The sequence below is a fragment of the Clupea harengus genome, chromosome 16 (genome assembly GCF_900700415.2).
Source record: "Clupea harengus chromosome 16, Ch_v2.0.2, whole genome shotgun sequence".
In the NCBI taxonomy this organism is placed as follows: Eukaryota; Metazoa; Chordata; class Actinopteri; order Clupeiformes; family Clupeidae; genus Clupea; species Clupea harengus.
In genome coordinates, this window is record NC_045167.1 from 27,213,198 (window position 1) to 27,235,697 (window position 22,500).

Genomic DNA, 22,500 nt, shown 5'->3' on the forward strand with positions numbered 1-22,500 from the left:
AGGGTCATAGAGCCCGCCTGGCGCATGGACAGCTCCGCCACCAACGCCATCAGACTCGCCGTCGCCTCTTTGATACGCACCTGCAGAGACGTCATCTACACACACACACACACATACACACACACACACACACACACATAAACACACACACACACACACACACACACACATAAACACACACACACACACACACACACACACACACACACACATATAAACACACACACACGCACACACACACACACACACACACATAAACACACACACACACACACACACAAACACACACACACACACACACACATAAACACACACACGCACACACACACACACACACACACACACACACATAAACACACACACACACACACACACACACACACATAAACACACACACACACACACACACACACACACATAAACACACACACACACACACACACACACACACACACACACACACACACTGAGTGGAAGTGGATATGATGTACATGTGTGTATATGGTACAGAGTGGGAGTGTGATTAATGGTGTGTACAGTGAGAGTTTCTGTGTGTGTGTGTTGTGTGTGTGTGTGTGTGTGTGTGTTTATGCAGTATTTGATAAATGGTGTGTACAGTATGTGTTTTTGTGTGAGAGAGAGTGGATGTGTGTGTATAAGTATGTATGGGGTGCGTGTATATTGTGTGTGTGTGTGTGTGTGTGTGTGTATATGTATGTATGGGGTGCGTGTATATTGTGTGTGTGTGTGTGTGTGTGTGTATGTATGTATAGGGTGAGTGTATATTGTGTGTGTGTGTGTGTGTGTGTGTGTGTACCTTCTTGGCGAGCTGCAGTGTGTCCTGTTTGCCGTTATCAGCCTTGACTCTGATTCGCTGGCAGAGTCGGCCCACCTGATCGTACACCAGCTCCTTCTCCAGCAGCTGCTCCTCACGCTCCGCCAGACGCAGCTCCAGCTGACACACACACACACACACACAATCAATACACACACACACACACACGCAATCAATACACACACACACACACACACACACACAATCAATACACACACACACACACACACACGCAATCAATACACACACACACACACACACACACACACACACACAATCACACAATCAATACACACACACGCACACACACACGCACACACACACAATCAATACATACACAACATACACACACACACACACACACACACACAATCAATACATACTAGGGATGGGCATTCGATTAAATTGTCTTAATCGATCGTCGGGAGAATTAACGACCGACTTTCGATTAATCATTAATATTTTTATATTAAAATTCACTATTTATAAGCTATATTAAAATGCAGTGAAAATAGAAAAAACACAGCGTGTTTCCTCATTGAGATCTTTATTACAAGATGAACAACTCTTGTGGCAGTTAAACGGGATCCGTTCAATGGTTACACTTGAAAATATGCGCTGCTGTACTCTTAAGCAGCGGAGCCGACAGTTAGAAGCCGGTGCTCATAAACTCAACTGACCCTCGTTTTTTTTTTCTCCAAAAAAAAATCTGATAATAAATAAATTAGTGCTGTCAAAAGATAAAAAAAATTTGAAATTCATTAATCTAGATTCATCGCGATTAAAAGTTTGTTTTTCTTCTAAAGACTAAATCTTATAAATTAACGAGTAATCACTTCAGACAGCGTGTATTTTAGACACTGTTGTTTAATTGTATTTTTTTAGTGCTCTCTCGCCGTCATACAAGGAATGTATGCGAGACACAATGGTGCCCCTCGACGGTAAATCGTAAGAATTGTCCCCTGAAGCAATTCGAATCACCTCAGTCAGCCCAACGTCCTTAACTATGTTGATGGTCCGACAGTCACCGGCAACCCAAACTGCTAAAGCGTTGGTAACCTTTTCACGGACTGGTCTAGTTAATTTCCTAGAGAAGTCGTGGAGTGTGGGTTGGCGACCATCTAACCTGGGACTGCTTTCTGTCGGGTGCTTTGCATTAAGGTGATAACTTAAAGACGAGCTGCTTCTGTAATAGCTACATTCAGCTTGACAAATGCTACATACAACTTTAGTTTTGTCGATTGTTCCGTCATTTTGCCTCTTAAACAGAAACTTTCCGCCCAACAATCCCTCAGCTCTCTCCATCTTCAACTACCGTCTCGGTCTCTTCTATCTAACTGACTGCAGACACGCAGCGGTTTCGTGACAGGGGTCAACGCACAGGGGTCAACGGAAGTAAACAAAGTTGCGTTAAAATATTTTATTGCATTAATCTCGGCCACAATAATCTCATAGAATAACGCGTTAACTTTGACAGCCCTAAAATAAATAAATTAGACGCACACTACGCAACAGAACATGCATTAGTTTTATCGATGAAAAAATAATGTCATCGAGGAAATTCTTAATGATCAATTAATCGATCGTCAATTAATTATGCCCATACCTAATACATATGTGTGTGTGAGTGTGTGTGTGTGTGTGTGTGTGTGTGTGTGTGTGTGTGTGTGTTACCTCCTCTATCTTGGTCATCAGCTCCAGGGGGGAGGGGTCTGCTCCCTCCAACTGTCTGAGGCGGCTGGGGTGTGTGGGGTCCTCCAGGGCTCGCTCCAGAGACCACCTCCGGTCCTTACACTCCGACAGCTACGAGCACAAACACACACACACACACTGGGGGTCAGTCTGTGTGTGTGTGTGTGTGTGTGTGTGTGTGTGTGTGTGTGTGTGAAGCGTGATGCAAGTGTGTGTGTGTGTGTGTGTGTGTGTGAAGCGTGATGTAAGTGTGTGTGTGAAGCGTGATGTAAGTGTGTGTGTGTGTGTGTGTGTGTGTGTGTGTGTGAAGCGTGATGTAAGTGTGTGTGTGTGTGTGAAGCGTGATGTAAGTGTGTGTGTGTGTGAAGCGTGATGTAAGTGTGTGTGCGTGTGTGTGTATGTGTGAAGCGTGATGTAAGTGTGTGTGTGTGTGTGTGTGTGTGTGTGTGTGTGAAGCGTGATGTAAGTGTGTGTGTGTGTGTGTGTGTGTGTGTGTGTGAGTGTGAACACCAAGCTCTTCCGGTAGACAGTGATACTATGACCCCACAGCAAGGAGAGAAAGAGATAGAAGGAGGGAGAGAGAGAGAGGATGGAGAGATGGATAGAGGGAGAAAGAGAAGGATGGAAGGAGAGATGGAGGAAGAGATGGAGGGAGGGAGAGATGGATGGAGGGAGAGAGAGAAGGATGGAGAGAGAGAGAAGGATGGAGGGAGGGAGAGATGGAGGGAGGGATGGCTGGAAGGAGAGATGGATGGAGGGAGAGCGAGAAGGATGGAGAGATGGATGGAAGGAGGGAGGGAGAGATGGATGGAAGGAGGGAGAGAAGACTTATGAGAAGGAGGGAGAGAAGATAAGGATGACGGAAAAGAGAAGAGTGGGTGATAATCAGGTGAAACAGGAAGCACACACACACACACACACACTAATCTCATGACACATGGTCTGGCTACATTCTTAAACATTAGCACACACACACACACACACACACACACACACACACACACACACACACACACACACACATTCCCACGTTAAGAGGTCTCCATCATGTGAGTCTCATCATCTGCCTGCCTGAACACCACAGCTCAACACAGGAGAAGAAAAACACACACACACACACACACACACACACACACATCATTAACTCATAACTAATACAGTACAAACTACTACTACTACTACAACAAACACACACACACACACACACACACTCACACTCACACACACTCTCACAGACACACACACACACACACACACACACACACTCACTCACTCACACACACACTCTCTCTCACACACACACACACGCATACACACTCACACTCTCTCACACACGCACGCACACGCACACACACCCACACGCACACGCACACACACACTCTCACTCTCTCACACACACACACACACACTCTCACTCACACACGCACACGCACACGCACACACACACACACACACACACTCACACACACACTCTCACACACTCACACACACACACACACACTCACACACACACCTGTATCTGGAGCACGGTGCTTTCTCCCCCCAGGTTCTTCTTGCAGGGCAGCAGGTCCCTGGCGAGCGTGATGAGCCGGTTCTCCTCACTGATGGCCATCTGACCGGAGTGGATCTCCTCCTCGAGAACCTGCAGCTCCATATTGCCCTCGCGCAGAACCCCCTCCTGAACGTTCACCTTCTCGTAGAAGATACACATCTCCTCTTCCCTCTCCAGCAGCTGCACCCCTCTACACACACACACACACACGTGTTACCCCTCACTCACACACACACACACACACACACACACACACACACACACACACACACACACCAAGGGCGTCAGCAGCATTTTGAGAGTGGGGGGGACATATTTTGGCGGGCGGTCTGGGGGTTCTCCCCGGCCACAACATTTTAGGTCGGGAAGTTCGGTCTGGCATTGCTCCGTTGGGGAGAAACTATCTCCTCACAAAAATCTGTGAGGAGATAGATAGACCAATCAAATTGTCAGGACAGATGATCAACAGTAACGTTATCCACCACGTCATAAAAGAGCGTCTGGTTTGAATTCGTTTTCACAAACATGGCTGCCGCTGGAGAGCTGAGATGTTTTGATTCTGCCATTGAGCAGAGGTGTAAAGTAACGAATTACATTTACTCACGTTACTGTAATTGAGTAGTTTTTTTGTGTACTTTGTAATTTTTAAGTAGTTTTTGAAATCGGTAATTTTACTTTTACTTAAGTAGATTTTGACTGAAGTATTGTACTTCGCTACATTGGAAATTACATCCGTTACTGAGTAAAAAAAAAACATAGTTCAAGAAAGGAAACCGAAAGGCGGGATTCGCGCACGACAATTCTCATTGCAGTGGTGGATGCTGCATAGAGTGGATGATTGAGTCGATGCAAGCCCGCCGGTGTCGAGTCACGAGAGATAGATATGGAGAAAGATGATAGTGCGGACTACCAACAAGCTGCGGACGATCAACAAGCTGAAGCACCGAACTTTCCGCAAGTTAAAATTAAAGAAGATGAAGAAACCCCGTATCCACAACTCAGCAAGCAGTTTGCCTTCCAACCTAAAAGAGGCAACAGCTATATAATGCTGTGTAAGCTGTGCCTGCCCCGCCAGACAGAACTTTCTGCTTGTAAAAATTAATCTTCAAATCTGCGCAAGCATGTGTTGGTAAGTACAGTATTTGTCCCTTTCCATTAGTAGTTCAGACAGCGTTATTGTTGTTTATTAGCTTTGCTACAATAAGCAAAATATGCGTGTCATGGCACTTGTAGCCTCATTTTGGCTAGCACTTGCAACCACCCTGAGTATGCTAACGTCAACTAGCTAGCTAGCTAGGCTAGCTATACACTCATGTACCCATCCTTCTGTACCCATCCTTCTGTTAACAGCCGTCATCCAATAGACTAATAATAATTCCATTCCTGTCTTCCATTCGTTTCAGTTCATAGCATTATTATGTTCAGTCTCTCATATTGTGTTAAACACTGCAGATCAGTCATCAGCAATAAGATACACCGCATAAACTGATATTAGGCTAATCATTTGGCTGCCTCCCATGCCCTGAAACAGGAACGATGTAAATGCGCACACCATCGTTGTCAGACAGTTGGACAAGTAAATGTATGTCGTTATCTCGAATTTATCACGATGTGGTGGCTTTGCAACGTGCACGTCTTTCATGTTCATGCTCAGGGGTCTCGGTTAGCAAGAATTTAGGATTATGAATTGTGATGCATGTAGAAATAGAAAATAATGTTATCATTCTGTATATATACTGTAGGTCTGTCATCTCAAGTAGCTATTTATAGCTATTTCTGTGTTAAGATGCACTCTTGATGGCAGCTCAATACTTAATTGTCAGAATTGTTGTTTGTCATTCTACAGGTCCAGTCTATGTCAGACAACATCTTGACCGGATGGTAGGGGCTGAAGCAAGTTGGACAACATTCATCAAATGAAGATGATTTATTTTCCTCAATGAAGTCCAGAAGGTACAGGGGAGTTAGAAGGGAACCTAGCCTGTGTCTCAGTCAATATGGATCTGCTGAACTCCTTTCAGAATATCAAAAAACTGTCCCTGAAACTCAATACTGGCCTACCTGCCTCGGCCGCCTGCGAGTGACTCTTCGGCTGTGCTGGATTGCCGTTTACTGCAAAGCGAGCCCGGATGAACTCTACACACCTTGAAAATCAGCTGCTGCTCTAACTCAACAAGAAGTTTGTAGACTAATGCTCTAAAGGTGGACACAAGTAAAGTAACCAAAGTTTTAATATAGTGGGGCAGCGGCATTTTAACTTTTTTATTTTAGCTGTCATGTGGTTCATGTCTTGACATGTCCTCCCAAAAGTTCTTAAATGTTGTGTTGACAGTTTAATGTTTGACATGTTTAATGTCATTGCACTTATATTTCTAAAGATTTCCTTTAATTAAAAATAACTAGTTTTTGTATTGGATTTATGACCCCTTGTTCTTTTTTGCACTATATAGGAGCGGCCCCGATCAAGTTGTTGAAAGTAACTAAGTAACTTTTACTTAAAGTACATTTTAAATTAACTACTTTTTACTTTTACTTGAGTACATTTTTAGATGGGTAATTTTACTTGTACTTAAGTAAAATTTCATCAAAGTAATTGTACTTTTACTTGAGTACAACATTTCAGTACTTTTTACACCTCTGCCATTGAGTCTGTTTTAGAAGACATCGACAGCGCATTCATTTTGAAAGAGGAACAGAGAAACGCGATCAAGGCATTTGTTGATCGAAAAGATGTTTTTGCCGTCCTTCCTACGGGATTCTGAAAAAGTTTAATTTATCAGCTGGCTCAGATGATGACTACGTTGCTCTGATTGGTTGTAGGTAACCAATTGAGTGAAGAGTTTTTTTTCCCCTGGTTTGGTTGAAACACGCCCCATAATCACAGCCCAATGGAGCGGTATCAGACTCATATTCTGACTAGAATTATGAGTATGACATCGTAACGCTAGCAATTTCCCGCATTCTGGTGCATTTACCATGTTTTTAGATAAAAAATGATCTCTCTCTTTCATTGTTTTTCCTTGGGTCTGCAATCACTGACTACTATTATGTTCTGGTAGACTGGGTTAACCCAGCCCGATCTGCAATCTTAAATAAGATTGAGCTTGGTCTGGTGATAGTCAGGGTAATGTTTTACACAGAGGACTGACACTGACAACTTTGGCACTTTATTCTCCATTTAATGAGAGCAAAAGATTTAAAAGGAGGATTTTAAAAGACGTTAGAAAAACTAGCATATTAGCTAACGTTAACAGATTAGCTCACGGTTGTTAAAAAATAAACTACCTTCATTTTTTTTGTAGCTACTTGAAAAAAACATCCTGGTCATCGCTTTCTGCCTGAAAAAGACGCCTAGGTCTGAACACGGCCAAAAGCACAACATATTTCAGACCCAGAATAAGAAATCAACAAATGCTGTTCCACTTGTAATGGGTAAATAAAGTACGGTATTGCCTAGTGCTAGTTGTAGGTAAATAGCTTGCTAATCTAGCTATAATCATAATAAACCTCCTTCCATCTCATCTGTGGAACAGCTAGCGCAACGCTTCAATCAAAGAGTATGGGAGTTGAATCTGGTGCGTGATGTGTAGGAAACCAGGAAAACGCGGAGTGGATTTCTATTGCTATGGGTATTCCCGCTACTGATAAAGTGGAACGGATTTGATGTGTGTGTGTGTGTGTGTGTGTGTACCTCTCGTTGCGGGCCTGTATGGCGCAGTCGTAGCCCTTGCGCATGTGCAGGAGCTGCTGCTCGTGTGTGTTGATGAGGTGTGTGAGTGTGTGTGTGTGTGTGTGTGTGTGTGTGTGTGTGTACCTCTCGTTGCGGGCCTGTATGGCGCAGTCGTAGCCCTTGCGCATGTGAAGCAGCTGCTGCTCGTGTGTGTTGATGAGGTGTGTGTGTGTGTGTGTGTGAGTGTGTGTGTGTGTGTGTGTGTACACACCTCTCGTTGCGGGCCTGTATGGCGCAGTCGTAGGCCTTGCGCATGTGAAGCAGCTGCTGCTCGTGTGTGTTGATGAGGTGTGTGAGGCGTCCCAGGCGCAGCTTCTGCTCGTCCCGCAGCTGTCGCATGTCCAGCAGGACGCACGCCACCTTGCTGATGTCCTTCCGCAGCGCGTCACGCACCAGGTGCCCGTGCACGCGCCGCAGACGAGACTTCTGCAGCAGTCTGGGGACACACAGCAAGGGGTGAGTGTGTGTATGTGTGTGTGTGTGTGTGTGTGTGTGTGTGTGTGTGTACACTTGTCCTTGTTGATGGCGGTGGTGTGTGTGTGTGTGTGTCTGTACTTGTCCTTGTTGATGGCGGTGGTGTGAGTGTGTGTGTGTGTGTGTGTGTGTGTGTGTGTGTGTCTGTACTTGTCCTTGTTGATGGCGGTGGTGTGTGTGTGTGTGTGTGTGTGTGTGTCTGTACTTGTCCTTGTTGATGGCGGTGGTGTGAGTGTGTGTGTGTGTGTGTGTGTGTGTGTCTGTACTTGTCCTTGTTGATGGCGGTGGTGTGAGTGTGTGTGTGTGCGTGTGTGTGTGTGTGTGTCAGTACTTGTCCTTGTTGATGGCGGTGGTGTGTGTGTGTGTGTGTGTGTGTGTGTGTACTTGTCCTTGTTGATGGCGGTGGTGTGTGTGTGTGTGTGTGTGTGTGTGTGTGTGTGTGTCTGTACTTGTCCTTGTTGATGGCGGTGGTGTGTATGATGTCCAGCTCGTTCTCCAGGATCTTGAGGCTTTCTCCCGTCTCGGTCGAGCGCTGGGACGCCGTCTGGATCAGCATCACACACTTGTTCCGCTCGCCTTTGATCACGTCATACATCTTAGCAAACACACCCAGCCTAGAGGGACACACACACACACACACACACACACACACACACACACACACACACACCACACACGGGAAGCTTACCAGATAAGGAAAGTGAGGATAGTGTTATAAGTAGCTGCTGTAGGGGCTAATGGATGTGTAAGTGACTCACACACACACACACACACACACACACACACACACACACACACACACACACACACACAGAAACACACACACACGTGATGCGTGCGTGCGTGGGTGCGTCTGTGTATGTGTGCATCTGTGTGTCTGTATGTGTGTGTGTGTGTGTGTGTGTGTCTGTGTGTCTGTATGTGTGTGTGTATGTGATGGACTGTTAATGACTTAAGAATATATGAATCAAGTGCCTTGTATTAATATTTTCCTTGTATGAATCATGTGCTTATGAAAGCAGGAACATGGCTTTTCTGTGTTTCTGCTTGTGTGTAACTTAGATTATTAGGTGCTGTCGTGGCAAAAGGTGTCCGGGTGCCAAAAGGGGTCCGGGTGATGTAATATTGGCTTTCGAACGACTCTTGAGTGACAGTTGCTATACCAACGCTAGTATTACGTCACCCAGACACTTTCTTGGAAGTGACAGACTTGCGCTGCATTAAATACCTCAATAAATATTTACCCCAGAGCATCTCCCATTATACTTCTCTACCTGAGACCAGCTTGCCTGTATTTGACCTGCCATAAACCAAGCAAAACAACCATGTGCTTGATGTTTGACTGTGTTAGGAAAGTTGTTGACTCGCTAGTTTGTTATAGTATCAAAGTAATCAAATTTCAGGTTCGCGCTAGCATCTTGTTAGCGATTAGCAATTCCTTTGTTGTGTAGCTTTAAGAAAGTCCTTAATGTGTTGTGATTATTAGACATATCTGACGGCACCCACAATTACATTTTCACAAAACAGGGAATTGTTTGCAGCACCTTTAACTATAGAGCACAACAGAGTAATTGCTAATCGCTAACGAGATGCTAGCGGCGAAACCTGTTGAAATTTGCTACAGGATACCGGCAAGGCAGGTGTAGCTAAAACTACAGCTTAGTCTCTTAATATTGTGCCTAAAAGGACACTATGTAACCCGGACACTTTTTGGCTATCAGTCAGATAGTCTCAAGAGTTGTTCGAAAGCCATCAGCTGCTTTTTAGTCGCTTAATATTGGCTGCCAGTCTCCTGTAAGTAAGCACATAGGTTTAGCCACTAGCATCTCGTTAGCGATTAGCAATTCCCCCGTTGTGCAACAATCTTAAGCGACTAAAAAGTAGCTGATGGCTTTTGAACGACTCTTGAGACTCACTGACTGATAGCCAAAAGGCGTCTGGGTTACGTAATGCTAGCGTTGGTATAGCAACTGTCACTCAAGAGTCGTTCGAAAGCCATTATGACGTCGCCCGGACCCCTTCTGGTGCCCGGACACCTTTTGCCATGACAGCGCCACTTAGTCTGCATATGTACAAGAGCATATGCAGCTCCAGAGTCCTGAGGTAACTAGGGTGAATTTTCACCTCAGTGTGTGTGTGTGTGTGTGTGTGTACCTGGACTGGATCTCCATGCTCTGTTTCTTGTGCTCCTGGATCACCAGTGTGTGTGTGTGTGTGTGTGTGTGTGTGTGTACCTGGGAACTGGATCTCCATGCTCTGTTTCTTGTGCTCCTGGATCACCAGTGTGTGTGTGTGTGTGTGTGTGTGTGTGTGTGTGTGTGTGTGTACCTGGACTGGATCTCCATGCTCTGTTTCTTGTGCTCCTGGATCACCATGTGTGTGTGTGTGTGTGTGTGTGTGTGTGTGTACCTGGACTGGATCTCCATGCTCTGTTTCTTGTGCTCCTGGATCACCAGTGTGTGTGTGTGTGTGTGTGTGTGTGTGTGTGTGTGTGTGTGTGTGTGTGTGTGTGTGTGTACCTGGACTGGATCTCCATGCTCTGTTTCTTGTGCTCCTGGATCACCATGTCTTTCCCCCGCAGGTCCTCTTTGATGCGCTGGAGGCGTTGCTATGGAGACACACACATACACACAGTGCACACCAGAACCAACTCAATCCCCTTGCTTGGAAAAGTAACTGCAAAGGTTAAAGGAATGTGTGTGCCCGTGTGTGTGTGTGTGGTGTGTGTGTGTGTGTGTGTGTGTCATGCCTGGGCTCTCAGCAGCTCTAGGGTTGCAAAGGGGCGAAACATTTCCGGTAAATTTTCATGGGAAGTTAAGCTCGGGACTATAACAGGGAACTTAAATGTAGTTGAAAACAAGACTAGGCAAGACTAACACACATACATACACACACTCACATACACACACACACACACACACACACACACACACACACACTAGGCGAGATTAGCTCAGCTGGACCCTGGATGCAGCTAGTTGGGAACATTCTCGAACGCAGTTAAGAAAAGTTTACGAAGTTCCCGGGGCAATTCTGGCATTCATGAAAGTTTTCTCATCTGGGATTCCTAATTTAGAACAGAATTTAGGAGCGCTAAACAGCAGTCGTCAGGGTTCATACACATTTTGACCAATGGATTTCCATGACTTTTCCATGACTTTTCAATGACTTTAAACCAAATTTCCATGACCAAACATTTTGTGAAATCTCGGTGTATACATGGAAAAGTGATACAATGTAGTATTTAAACTAACAATGAGAATTCCAAAGCATACAGTATACAAAAATATGCAGTTTAAGCTCTGTGTCAAACTTAGTGCATTTTGTTAGCATTTGAATATGCTTCGATAGGCCATTGAATGCTGGGCAAAATTAATTTTGAGAAAATGAGGCAGAACACCATCACAAATATTTGATATGTTAAGAACAAATATCTAATCTTTCCAAAACAGTTAGTTTCATGTTGGTAGATGCTGTCATTTTTTGCACAAAATGTGTTTTCATCAATTCAAGCTTTAATATCTTCCAGACCATTCATCACATAGGGACAGTTTTGTTATACAGAGCATACATAGGAAGTCTGTGTATATATCAAGTCTCTAGCTTTAAACATTGAGCTTTCCACAGGCCTTCAAAGATGCTGCCACAGAGTGTAGAGTAAAACTTTCGCGCAATTCAAGCACCCCTAATACTATGATATACCCAAGCCACACCCTTGGAAGTCCATATTCTTCAAGTAATGGTATTGTAATGGTGATTTTAGCACTAGAAAGTTTGAAGGAGCTAGCTTAAATACTTTTTAAATGGCTCTTCAGAAAACGCTGCTAAAAGCGTCTGTAAATGCACATAAGCTTAGTTGCTAAAAAAAAACAATTTTGTGACAAAACTGTTGGGAGTAGAGAGCTAATATTTGGGACTATACCTATTAAGAAGTGTATGAACATCCTTGAATCTTTTCAGCCAAATCTGAGATGGTCGAGTGGGGAGATTTTAATTTTTATTTGGACGTTGGCATGGAATGACAATCTGGCTATCGGCGAACATTCGTCAAAGAGCAGGCTGGCATTTTCGGATGATTCAAAAGAATAATGCGAATTGGCCACCTTCAGTGCCCACATTACCTCCGCAGTTAGGACTTCCATTTTTCGTTACAGAATCGGTTATCGACGCCTGCTTGGTAGCTGACAAGAGAGACGTGCTGCTTGGCGTAGAAGTTGGCCTCGCTGTGGTGATAGGGGTTGCTGTAGCTTCGCTAGTAGCAGCGCTCTGTTTGCTTCCTTTGGGCATGGCTCGTTAATGGTTAAATGCCGCTCTCTCGTGTTGAAATGTCGATTGTTTTGCCACCACACAACCTACATTTAGCTCGTCCCGGGTTTTCGTCTGTTTTAAGCCATGACATGTACTTTTCCATTTGTAGCGAAGCAGGGTTAAATCTAGACTTCCCTGGCATTATCCCGTCCACTTCCTGAGTTAACTGTTGCTATGGCCACCGAACTTTTCAGTTTAGTATGAGAGCGTATGCCTGCTTATATTTTGATGCGTATTTCCTTTAAAAGCATATTAATTATTTAAAACTCAGCGTAAATAGCCTTGGAAAATATGAATATAACAAATTTCCATGACTTTTCCAAAACTTTTGGGATTTTATTTTTTTCAAGCACTTTTCCAGGCCTGGAAATTACCATTTTAAAATTCCATGACTTTTCCAGGTTTTTCATGACCGTACGAACCCTGAGTCGTAAATCGGCCAGATTGGAGTGCGTGTGTGTGTGTGTGTGTGCACCTTGAGTGTGTGTGTGTGTGAGTGCGCCCATGTTCTTAAGGGCTGAATTTGTGAGAAATCGTTCACATCATCTCTACAGACATCCTCGGATTTAAATAATTATAATAATAATAAATAAGAGAATATTTGCATCATAAACAATTACATTTCACATTTGTAGTCATGATTCTACGAGGCATCGTGATGTCCTAAAATAAATAAAAGCACTACACGATCACTGCAAATGGCAGTGAATAAATAAATAAGCACTAAACTCAATCGCTTGGATATAGCCATAGTGGAATAGAATGGACACATCTACATTCTGCAACAGTACCTCTGCACTGGTGAAGTTAGGTCTGCGTTTACTGGACCGTGTGTGTGTGTGTGAAGTTAGGTCTGCGTTTACTTGACCGTGTTTTTATGTGCAGATTAAGTGAACTCCATTACCCAGAATGCACTCGGCATACGGGCTGTAGACGTGATGGTTAAATGTTGAAAGTCGCTCCAGTAAAGTTGGAGAAAAACCCACGCTGGCCGTGTGAGAGTAGTATATTAAAATGCACTACACGACATAACAGAGCGGTGTTCGCTTTCAGCTTTGACATTATTTTGATCAGTCTCAAGTCGCTTTGGCGTTGCCTGTGGATTCTGTGGATTCTGCACACGTTGCTATAGTAACATGCCCTTATAAGAAGATGGCGGGCGTTTATGTATGCAAATTCGGGTGTACGAGAACACGCGTTCAATTTAAGAATCAGTGCACAGCTAAGAACACTTCGGCAGTTTAAGAACACATTTCCAGGCATTCATGAATCCTGTGTGTGTGCATGCATGTGTGTGTGTGTGCCCATATGTATGTGTGTGTGTGTGTGTGTGTATATGTGTATTAGGGGTGGGAATCTCTTGGCACCTCACGATTCGATTCGATTCCGATTCAGAGGTCAACGATTCGATTCTAAACTGATTATCGATTCTAAACCGATTATCGATTCTAAACCGATTATCGATTATCAATTCTAAACCGATAAAACGATTATCGATGCATGTCGATTTTCAGAGTCTCAAATCACTTCCTACTTTGTGTTTGATAATTAAAGAAAATCAACAGATGAATTACCTTCTCTATTTTTTTATTAGAGAAAAAGCTTTTCCTTGTCACAATTATGACTTTCAATGAACAATGCAATAATCGATGCAGCTTGCATTTCAACAGAAAATGAATGTGTAAAAAAAAAAAAAATCGTTCTAGAGAGAATCGAGAGAAATCAAAGAATCGATTTTTTTCCCCCACCCCTAATGTGTATGTATGCGGGTGTGTGTGTGTGTGTGTGTGTGTGTGTGTGTGTGTACCTGGGCTCTCAGTAACTCTCTACTCTTCTGGTCTCTCTCGTCCTCTTTGACCTGGGCGAGGCAGGCCAGGTGTCTAAGCTCCTCCCTCTGACGATGCGTCTCCTTCACCAGCTCCTGCTCATGAGCCAAGGCCGCCTCCACCAGCTGGGTCTCCACACCAGCTACAGACTGCTGCTCACACACACACAGACACACACACACACACACACACACACAACACACACACACACATATTGGCACACACACACACACACACATATTGGCACACACACACACACACACACACACATATGGGCACACACACACACACACACATATGGGCACACACACACACTAACTAGGGTTGCACGATTATGGCCAAAATCATAATCGCGATTATTTTGATCAATATTGAGATCACGATTATTTTTCACGATTATTCATACATTTTAGGTAGGTCTAATTATTTTCCGCGATAAGGGAAAACGGACAGAATTCGCGAAATGTACCCTTTGAAATGGAATTACATATTTCAAACATCATTTTGGGCATAAAAATCGCCCAAATCCCCCTGTATTTTCGGCTGCAAGGCTGTATTCTTTCAAATAAACACAACAAGGATTGCAACGATTAACAAACATTAATTAAAGAACAAAACCACTGAGAAAATGTCACGTCTGCACTGAACTCTTCTCCGGCCACGCCCCCTTTTCAACGGTTGACACACACACACCTCAGCCTGTCACATTCACTTGCTCATCTTCCCAATCGCATTTAAAAAAATATATATTTTAGTCTTCTGTTCTGTTGATGGCTGGCAAACAACAATCTTAGAAGGCTTGGGTCACTTGTGGCACATATTATTCACTAATTTTAAGCCATCAATCTACCTCAGGGTGAACAAAATGAGCTGAAACGGAAAATGCATTTTATCTATCGATCTATTTATCCTATCTATCTAATACCGGGCTGTATTCAAAAACAACTAAAAGTAAGATATCGCTAGCTGTCTTTCTACCTTGATGTCTCGTTCTGACAGGTGTCTGACGCGAGATATTTTTACGGGTGAATGTATCTAAAAAAAAACGTTGATTTCCAAAGGTCTTTTAAGATAGCATAACGTGTGGCATTGGTATGCTGAAAAGAACGTTAGGCAGCGGAGTTTGGTCCGCCATTATTGTTTACAATTTGCAGTTGCCAGAGCACAGATGTATGGATAATAGGCAGCTTCAAGGCTGCATCGATGCTACCTTGAAAAATGGCCGTCACTCGGACGATTTCAAGGTATCTTATAAACCCGGAAGAGACAGAATAACGGTTTTCGAGCACGCATTTTACACGTCAATATCGCAGACGATCATGCTCATTTAATTGAGGCAGCCAAAATCGTGATCACGATTAAAATAAAATTAATCGTGCAGCCCTAACACACAGACACATATGGGCACACACACACACACACACACATGGGCACACACACACACACACACACACACACATATGGGCACACACACACACACACACACACACACACACGTACCTGGTGTAGTAAGCTGCGTTTGAGTTTGTCCACTTCCTTCTGCAGCTCATTTCTCTTTTGCACCGCCCCTTCACCATCAGGGAGATTATCCCTCTGTGATGCACACACACACACACACACACACACACACACACGTAAAAACACACACATACTTAGGTCATATAAGGTCTTCTTAAGACTGCGCAGGTGTGTGTGTGTGTGTGTGTGTGTGTTACTCTACCTCAGTCTTGGTCTAGAGGTGCAGTGCTTGTGTGTGTGTTAGTGCCTCGTGTGTGTGACGCAGCTGTTGCTCTCTCTTCTTGAGACTGCGCAGGTGTGTGTGTGTGTGTGTGTGTGTGTGTGTGTGTGTGTGTTACTCTACCTCAGTCTTGGTCTTGAGGTGACGTGCTTGTGTGTGTGTGAGTGCTTCGTGTGTGTGACGCAGCTGTTGTTCTTTCTTCTTGAGACTGCGCAGGTGTGTGTGTGTGTGTGTGTGTGTGTGTGTGTGTGTGTGTTACTCTACCTCAGTCTTGGTCTTGAGGTGACGTGCTTGTGTGTGTGTGAGTGCTTCGTGTGTGTGACGCAGCTGTTGTTCTTTCTTCTTGAGACTGCGCAGGTGTGTGTGTGTGTGTGTGTGTGTGTGTGTGTTACTCTACCTCAGTCTTGGTCTTGAGGTGACGTGCTTGTGTGTGTGTGAGTGCTTCGTGTGTGTGACGCAGCTGTTGTTCTTTCTTCTTGAGACTGCGCAGGTGTCGGTCTCGCTCCCTCACGCCCCGGGCCGCCGCCTCATGCAGACGCTTCTTCTCACTCAACACCTGACTTAGGGTAACGTCCTGCACCCCTCTGAGGACACACACACACACACACACACACACACACACACACACACGAACATGAGCACACACACACTCACACACACACACACACACACTCACACACTCACACACTCACACACATGAGCACACACACACAAACTCACACACACACACACGAGCACACACGCACACACACACACACTCACACACACACACACACACTCACACACATGAGCACACACACACACACACACATGAGCACACACACACACATGAGCACACACATAAACAGACACACACACACACACACACACAAACATGAGCACACACGCTCTATTCTATTGGTCTGTCTCGCAATGCATTGCTCTGGTTTAATTCCTATCTCCATAATAGAAAACAATGTGTTGTCATTCAAGGTTCTAAATCCGACACAACCAGATGTTGTTTCATGTTCATGTAATGTATGTTTACTGTCGTGTTGTGGACCCCCTTTGAAAACGAGATGGTACATCTCAAGGGGTTATTCCAAATAAAGAGAATTTCCAACAAACACACATGAGCACACACACACACACACACACACACACACACACACACACACACACACACACACATGAGCACACACACACCTTGCATGCTCACACACACACACACACACGAGTGCACACACACACACACGCATGAGCACACACACGAACACACACATGAGCACACATACACACACCAACGTAGTATCATCAATGCTCAACACAGCTAGGAATGCATACCCACTCATAAACACACACACACACACACACACACACACACACACACACACACACAAAGGGAAGTTTCTCTCAGAAAAAGGTAGGTGTCTGGGAGAGGCCAAATCACCCCACTGCTAAATGTCGCAGCGGTCATTCTTTGTGTATATATGTGTGTGTGTGTGTGTGTGTGTGTGTGTGTGTACCTCAGAGGGGCGTGTGTGTGTGTGTGTTGGGAAGAACACATTCACTAATACAAAACAAACTGCCATGTCAGTCCACCCCCTTCCCTTGGGTTATATGAGCTGAAACACATGCATTCATTTGGGAGATATACATACACACACACACACACACATATTCATACACACACATATACACACACAGCACATATTCGTACACACACACACACACACACACACACACACACACACACACATATAAACACACACAGCACAATATCTTTATGTATGTGTGTGTGTGTGTGTGTGTGTGTGTGTGTGTGTGTGTGTGTGTCTGACCTGTGTCCCAGCAGTATGACCTCCTTCTCCTTGCTCATGTGGTGGTCCTTGAGGAGCAGACTGTGTGTGTGTGTGTGTGTGTGTGTGTGTGTGTGTGTGTGTGTCTGACCTGTGTCCCAGCAGTATGACCTCCTTCTCCTTGCTCATGTGGTGGTCCTTGAGGAGCAGACTGCGCTCCCTCTCGGCCGCCTCTATGTGGGTGCGTCTCCCCTCCACCTCCCTCAGCGCCTCCCTGCGCTTCTGCTCCACATACACACTCTGCTCCTGGACGCCCCGCTGCTCCGCACACAGCTCACTCAGCTGCTCCTCCAGACTGGCCTGCTTCTTCAGCACCTCCCTACGCACACACACACACACGCACGCACGCACGCACACGTATATAATACACACACACACACACACGCATATAATACACACACACACACACACGCATATAATACACACACACACACACACATGTATATAATACACACACACGCGTATATAAAACACGCATATATAAACTTATATAATACACACAGATATATGTAATACACATACACACACACATGATCTGGTTTAATAGTCTCATGAATAGGGCTGAACAATTAATTGCATTTGTGATTTAATCGCGATATGATAAAACGCGATTTTCTAACCGCAACGTTCGCGATTAAAAAAGTGGTCTAAAAAAAATAAATAATAATAATATTTTTTTTTTCTTTTCTTAAGATGGTACATTTTGAACACAGTGTTTAAAAAGTGCATGCCTTGTGTTTATTCTTACAATGACTTTGTTTAAATTACTTAAATGCACAGTGGCAAAACCACCGATTGGTTGTTCTTGATTCTGTAATGAGCAGTTCAATAAAAATGTAAAATGTGGGAAATAACATTTTACACTAAATGTATCTAATATTGTGTTGGTCATATTTAAATCATTCATTACGATTTGTTGGGAAAAAATGAGGATAAAAAAAAAAAATCGCATATTAAATCGCAATCGCAATATTGGGGAAAAAAAAATCGCAATTAGATTATTTTCCCAAATCGTTCAGCCCTAACACACACACACACACACTGTAACAACTCATTATATACTGTCATGACCTCGTTATATACTCTCATGATGTCATAATATACTCTCATGATGTCATAATATACTCTCATTAGCTGGTAGAGACTCACTCTTTCTTGCGATTGATCCTCTCAATCTCCTTCCCCAACTGACCAGGAACTGGCAGGAGCTGAGCCAATTCAGCCTGTAGGCACACACACACACACACACACACACACACACACACACACCACACACACACACACACACACACACACACACCACACACACACACACACACAGACACACACAGCGTTTAATGGACATGAGGCACATATGACGTGGGTAATGTACTGTTAATACACAATTATACACATTATGATACATTGTGTGTTGAGTGTATTGTGTGTGTGTATGTGTATGTGTGTGTGCGTGTGTGTGTGTATTGAAAGGAATTATTTCTATATCCCAAATGTATCGGAGACTCAGTCAGATTGTGATGAAAAACCAAGTCCAGGTTTATTCTTTCAATGGTGCGCACCAGAGGAGGACAGAGAGTTAGGGCCGTTATATGGTACTCCGTACTTCACGATTTCGGACACATGGGAAGGGCCAACACATAGATGGAACGCCCTGGAACGCCCTCTCCGTCGTCTCCGGGGCCCTCGGAGAGCTCTCCCGTGCACCGTTGAAATTCCTGTCGGTCCGTCATGCCGTGCTGTACAGCGACGGATACCCCTTGGCCGTGATTGGTCCGTTACGACATAATTTCCAAAACGACATCATTTCCGGAATCTCACATTTCTGGACCTCGCGTTTCCTGTTTCATTCCCTATATATCACAATACCGCCATGTTTAAAATCCACAAAAAAACTTAAGAAGATGGAGATCACGAACATAGACATATATATATGTCTATGATCACGAACATCGAAGAGCGCATTGCGAAAGGTCCGGAAATATCCTCACCTCTATAACACATCGCTAAAAGATTACAAAGATGCGCGAATGACTGCCAATTCTGCAGCGGTAGAGCTGGACACTAAAGACTGCGACTGTTTCCTGTTTCATTCCCTATATATCACAATACCGCCATATTTAAAACCCACATGAGCGCCAGCATCTGACAGAGTAGGTGCCAGAGCCCGGCAGGAGCAGACAGCAATTAAAATATTTTGTCCAAACAACCTTTGGACATATTCATTCATATCATATCATGGGACATATCCAACAGCCTCATTAGAATCTGCATCGACTATGATGCCATCTGACAGAAATATCTCCATACAGTTAATTTCTTTTAAACTTGCTTTATGATGCATTTGCCGCCTGTAATCACGTTGTGACAGCTAGGATACAAACAAATTCCGCAACAGGAAGAAGGCTGTTATCCTAAATGTGAAGTTATTTTATTCTCAAAAAACGCCCGACAGCAAGTAAAATATTTAGTCGCTCACACAAACAAGCCCCGTTAAACTCACAAGCGCGCACAAGAGGGAGATAAGCATATTGAAATAAAATTATTCACATTGCAAGATCGGAATGAAATGGCCTACACATTACACACGCTAGGCATCTGTATATGCCTAAATAAAACTCACGTTATATGCTACACCAGAAGAGGCACGAATAAAACAAGTCTTACCATTGAAGATCAGTTTTTTTCTTGAAATGTAGGCTAAGTACGGCCACATTCGTTATAAAACTATCTACATAGTCCAACCATCGAGGTTTAATCCATGTTGTTGTGGAGAAAGAAGATGGCATCAATCATATTTCATTAAAGCTTCACACTTCTTACATTGGACATATCAAACAGCCTCATTAGAATCCACATCGACTATGAAGTCTTCCGACAGAAATATCTCCATACAGTACATTTCCCCTCATTAAGTGTCGTTTTAAACTCTCCAGATGACAGTTTCTTTTTTTAAAAACGTTAAGTGCACAAAGTGATTTAATTTACTCTCAAAAACGAACTTCTGCATTATATGAAGCAAACATGTTCCAGTGTTGGGAAAGTTCACTTTCTACATGAACTAGTTCAGTTCATAGTTCACAAATTTTAGAATGAACTAGTTCAGTTCATAGTTTATAATTCAAAATTTAGAACTAAGTTCACAGCTCCAAAAAATGGAGTTCTTTTTTTCAATATGCTGCGAGTTATAATTTTTCTGCAATACCGCTCTCGGCCTCTACGCAACTCGGCGCACACACATTGTATTTGCTTAAAACACACAGCACAGCTGTCACGCGGCTATTACCGGACCAATACCTTTCAAACTCGGTGATATTATTCACAACTCATTTGTCCTTCATTCTATCAAATATGATTAAACGGCATATGGTATTGCACCCGTGAGGCAAGGGAGTAGAGTTTTGTTCAGTTATCTCTCTAGACTGATTACTGACCAACCTTCCACCTTTGAATAATGTAACTTATAAACACTTCGTTTTAAAGCGCTGTGGCCGTCCTTAAAATATGTGTCAATAAACGAACTTCTCCATCATGTGAAGCAGACAAGTTGACTTTACTACTTATTAAGATGTTTTAAATATGGAATGCTTTATCGCAGGCCGCAGTCTCTCAATTTGCCAAGATGCTGATTATGGATTATCCGTGTGCTCTGCCCTGCTATTGTTTCTAACAATACAATATTTCTTTGTTTGAGTGTGGTTGTTTAGTGCGATGGGGGTATATTATCGTTACTGTCTATAAAGGAAGACATTGCAACAGGAAAATCTCCTGCTCATCTCCATTTGCCCCCACCTGTCACGTCTCTGCGACCCACCAGTTGGGCTCTCCCCACACTTCGAGAAACGCTGTGGTAGGGGGAAATTGACAGGGTGGTTGCAATAATAATAAAAAAAATATTATTATTTTAGTAATTGATACACATGAAGTTTAGTTTAAGGCAAAGGGTAGTGATGGATAAAGTTTTCTATAAAAAACAAGTGAAGTCTTTCATTCTCACTTTCCACTCTAAAACTATGAACTGAACTGAACTATGAACTGGTTCAGAATTTAAATGGTGAACTATGAACGTGAACTATTCATGTTTACTTGTTTGAACTGAACTTTGAACTGGTTCATGAGAGGTGTGAACTTGTACAACACTGTCAGCTTGTCGGTCTTGACGTTCAGATGCTGTGCCTAAACTAGCTATAGCTACCATCGTCGTCACATGATAAAATAGAGACTTGACATTGGACCACAACATACATATTACCCAGCAATCATCATTGCAAATCTGAATATGACAAAAATACCAAAGAAAATAAGAACGTATTCATTTCAGGGAATCGTTTTTTAATAGTTTTAATAGTGTATATAAGAAAGCATATAATTTTGTTATAGAGTGCTACTATTTTCCCCACAAATAATACCTACCATGATAGAGATTAGTTTGCCCTTTCAGGTGGTTATATAGCATTAGACACACTCTTGAATATAATATCATGTGACTACATCTGCTGCACTTATCGTC

At 43.5% G+C, this 22,500-nt stretch overlaps 1 protein-coding gene across 2 annotated transcripts in view; it reads right to left on the minus strand.

Moving 5' to 3' along the window:
* ccdc146 (coiled-coil domain containing 146) overlaps window positions 1-22,500 on the minus strand; it is a 45,210-nt gene that overhangs the window by 2,462 nt on the left and 20,248 nt on the right. For both annotated transcript variants that reach the window (XM_031582862.2, XM_031582864.2), the window contains 12 exons: window positions 19,143-19,216; window positions 18,085-18,312; window positions 16,553-16,739; window positions 15,918-16,010; window positions 14,399-14,569; window positions 10,803-10,891; window positions 8,733-8,897; window positions 8,021-8,245; window positions 4,041-4,269; window positions 2,510-2,638; window positions 818-955; window positions 1-95 (listed from right to left, as the gene is read on the minus strand). The exon at window positions 1-95 is cut by the window's left edge and continues 154 nt beyond it. In XM_031582862.2, the coding sequence (XP_031438722.1) occupies window positions 1-95; window positions 818-955; window positions 2,510-2,638; window positions 4,041-4,269; window positions 8,021-8,245; window positions 8,733-8,897; window positions 10,803-10,891; window positions 14,399-14,569; window positions 15,918-16,010; window positions 16,553-16,739; window positions 18,085-18,312; window positions 19,143-19,216 (1,823 nt within the window). The remainder of the gene's footprint in view (window positions 96-817; window positions 956-2,509; window positions 2,639-4,040; window positions 4,270-8,020; window positions 8,246-8,732; window positions 8,898-10,802; window positions 10,892-14,398; window positions 14,570-15,917; window positions 16,011-16,552; window positions 16,740-18,084; window positions 18,313-19,142; window positions 19,217-22,500) is intronic.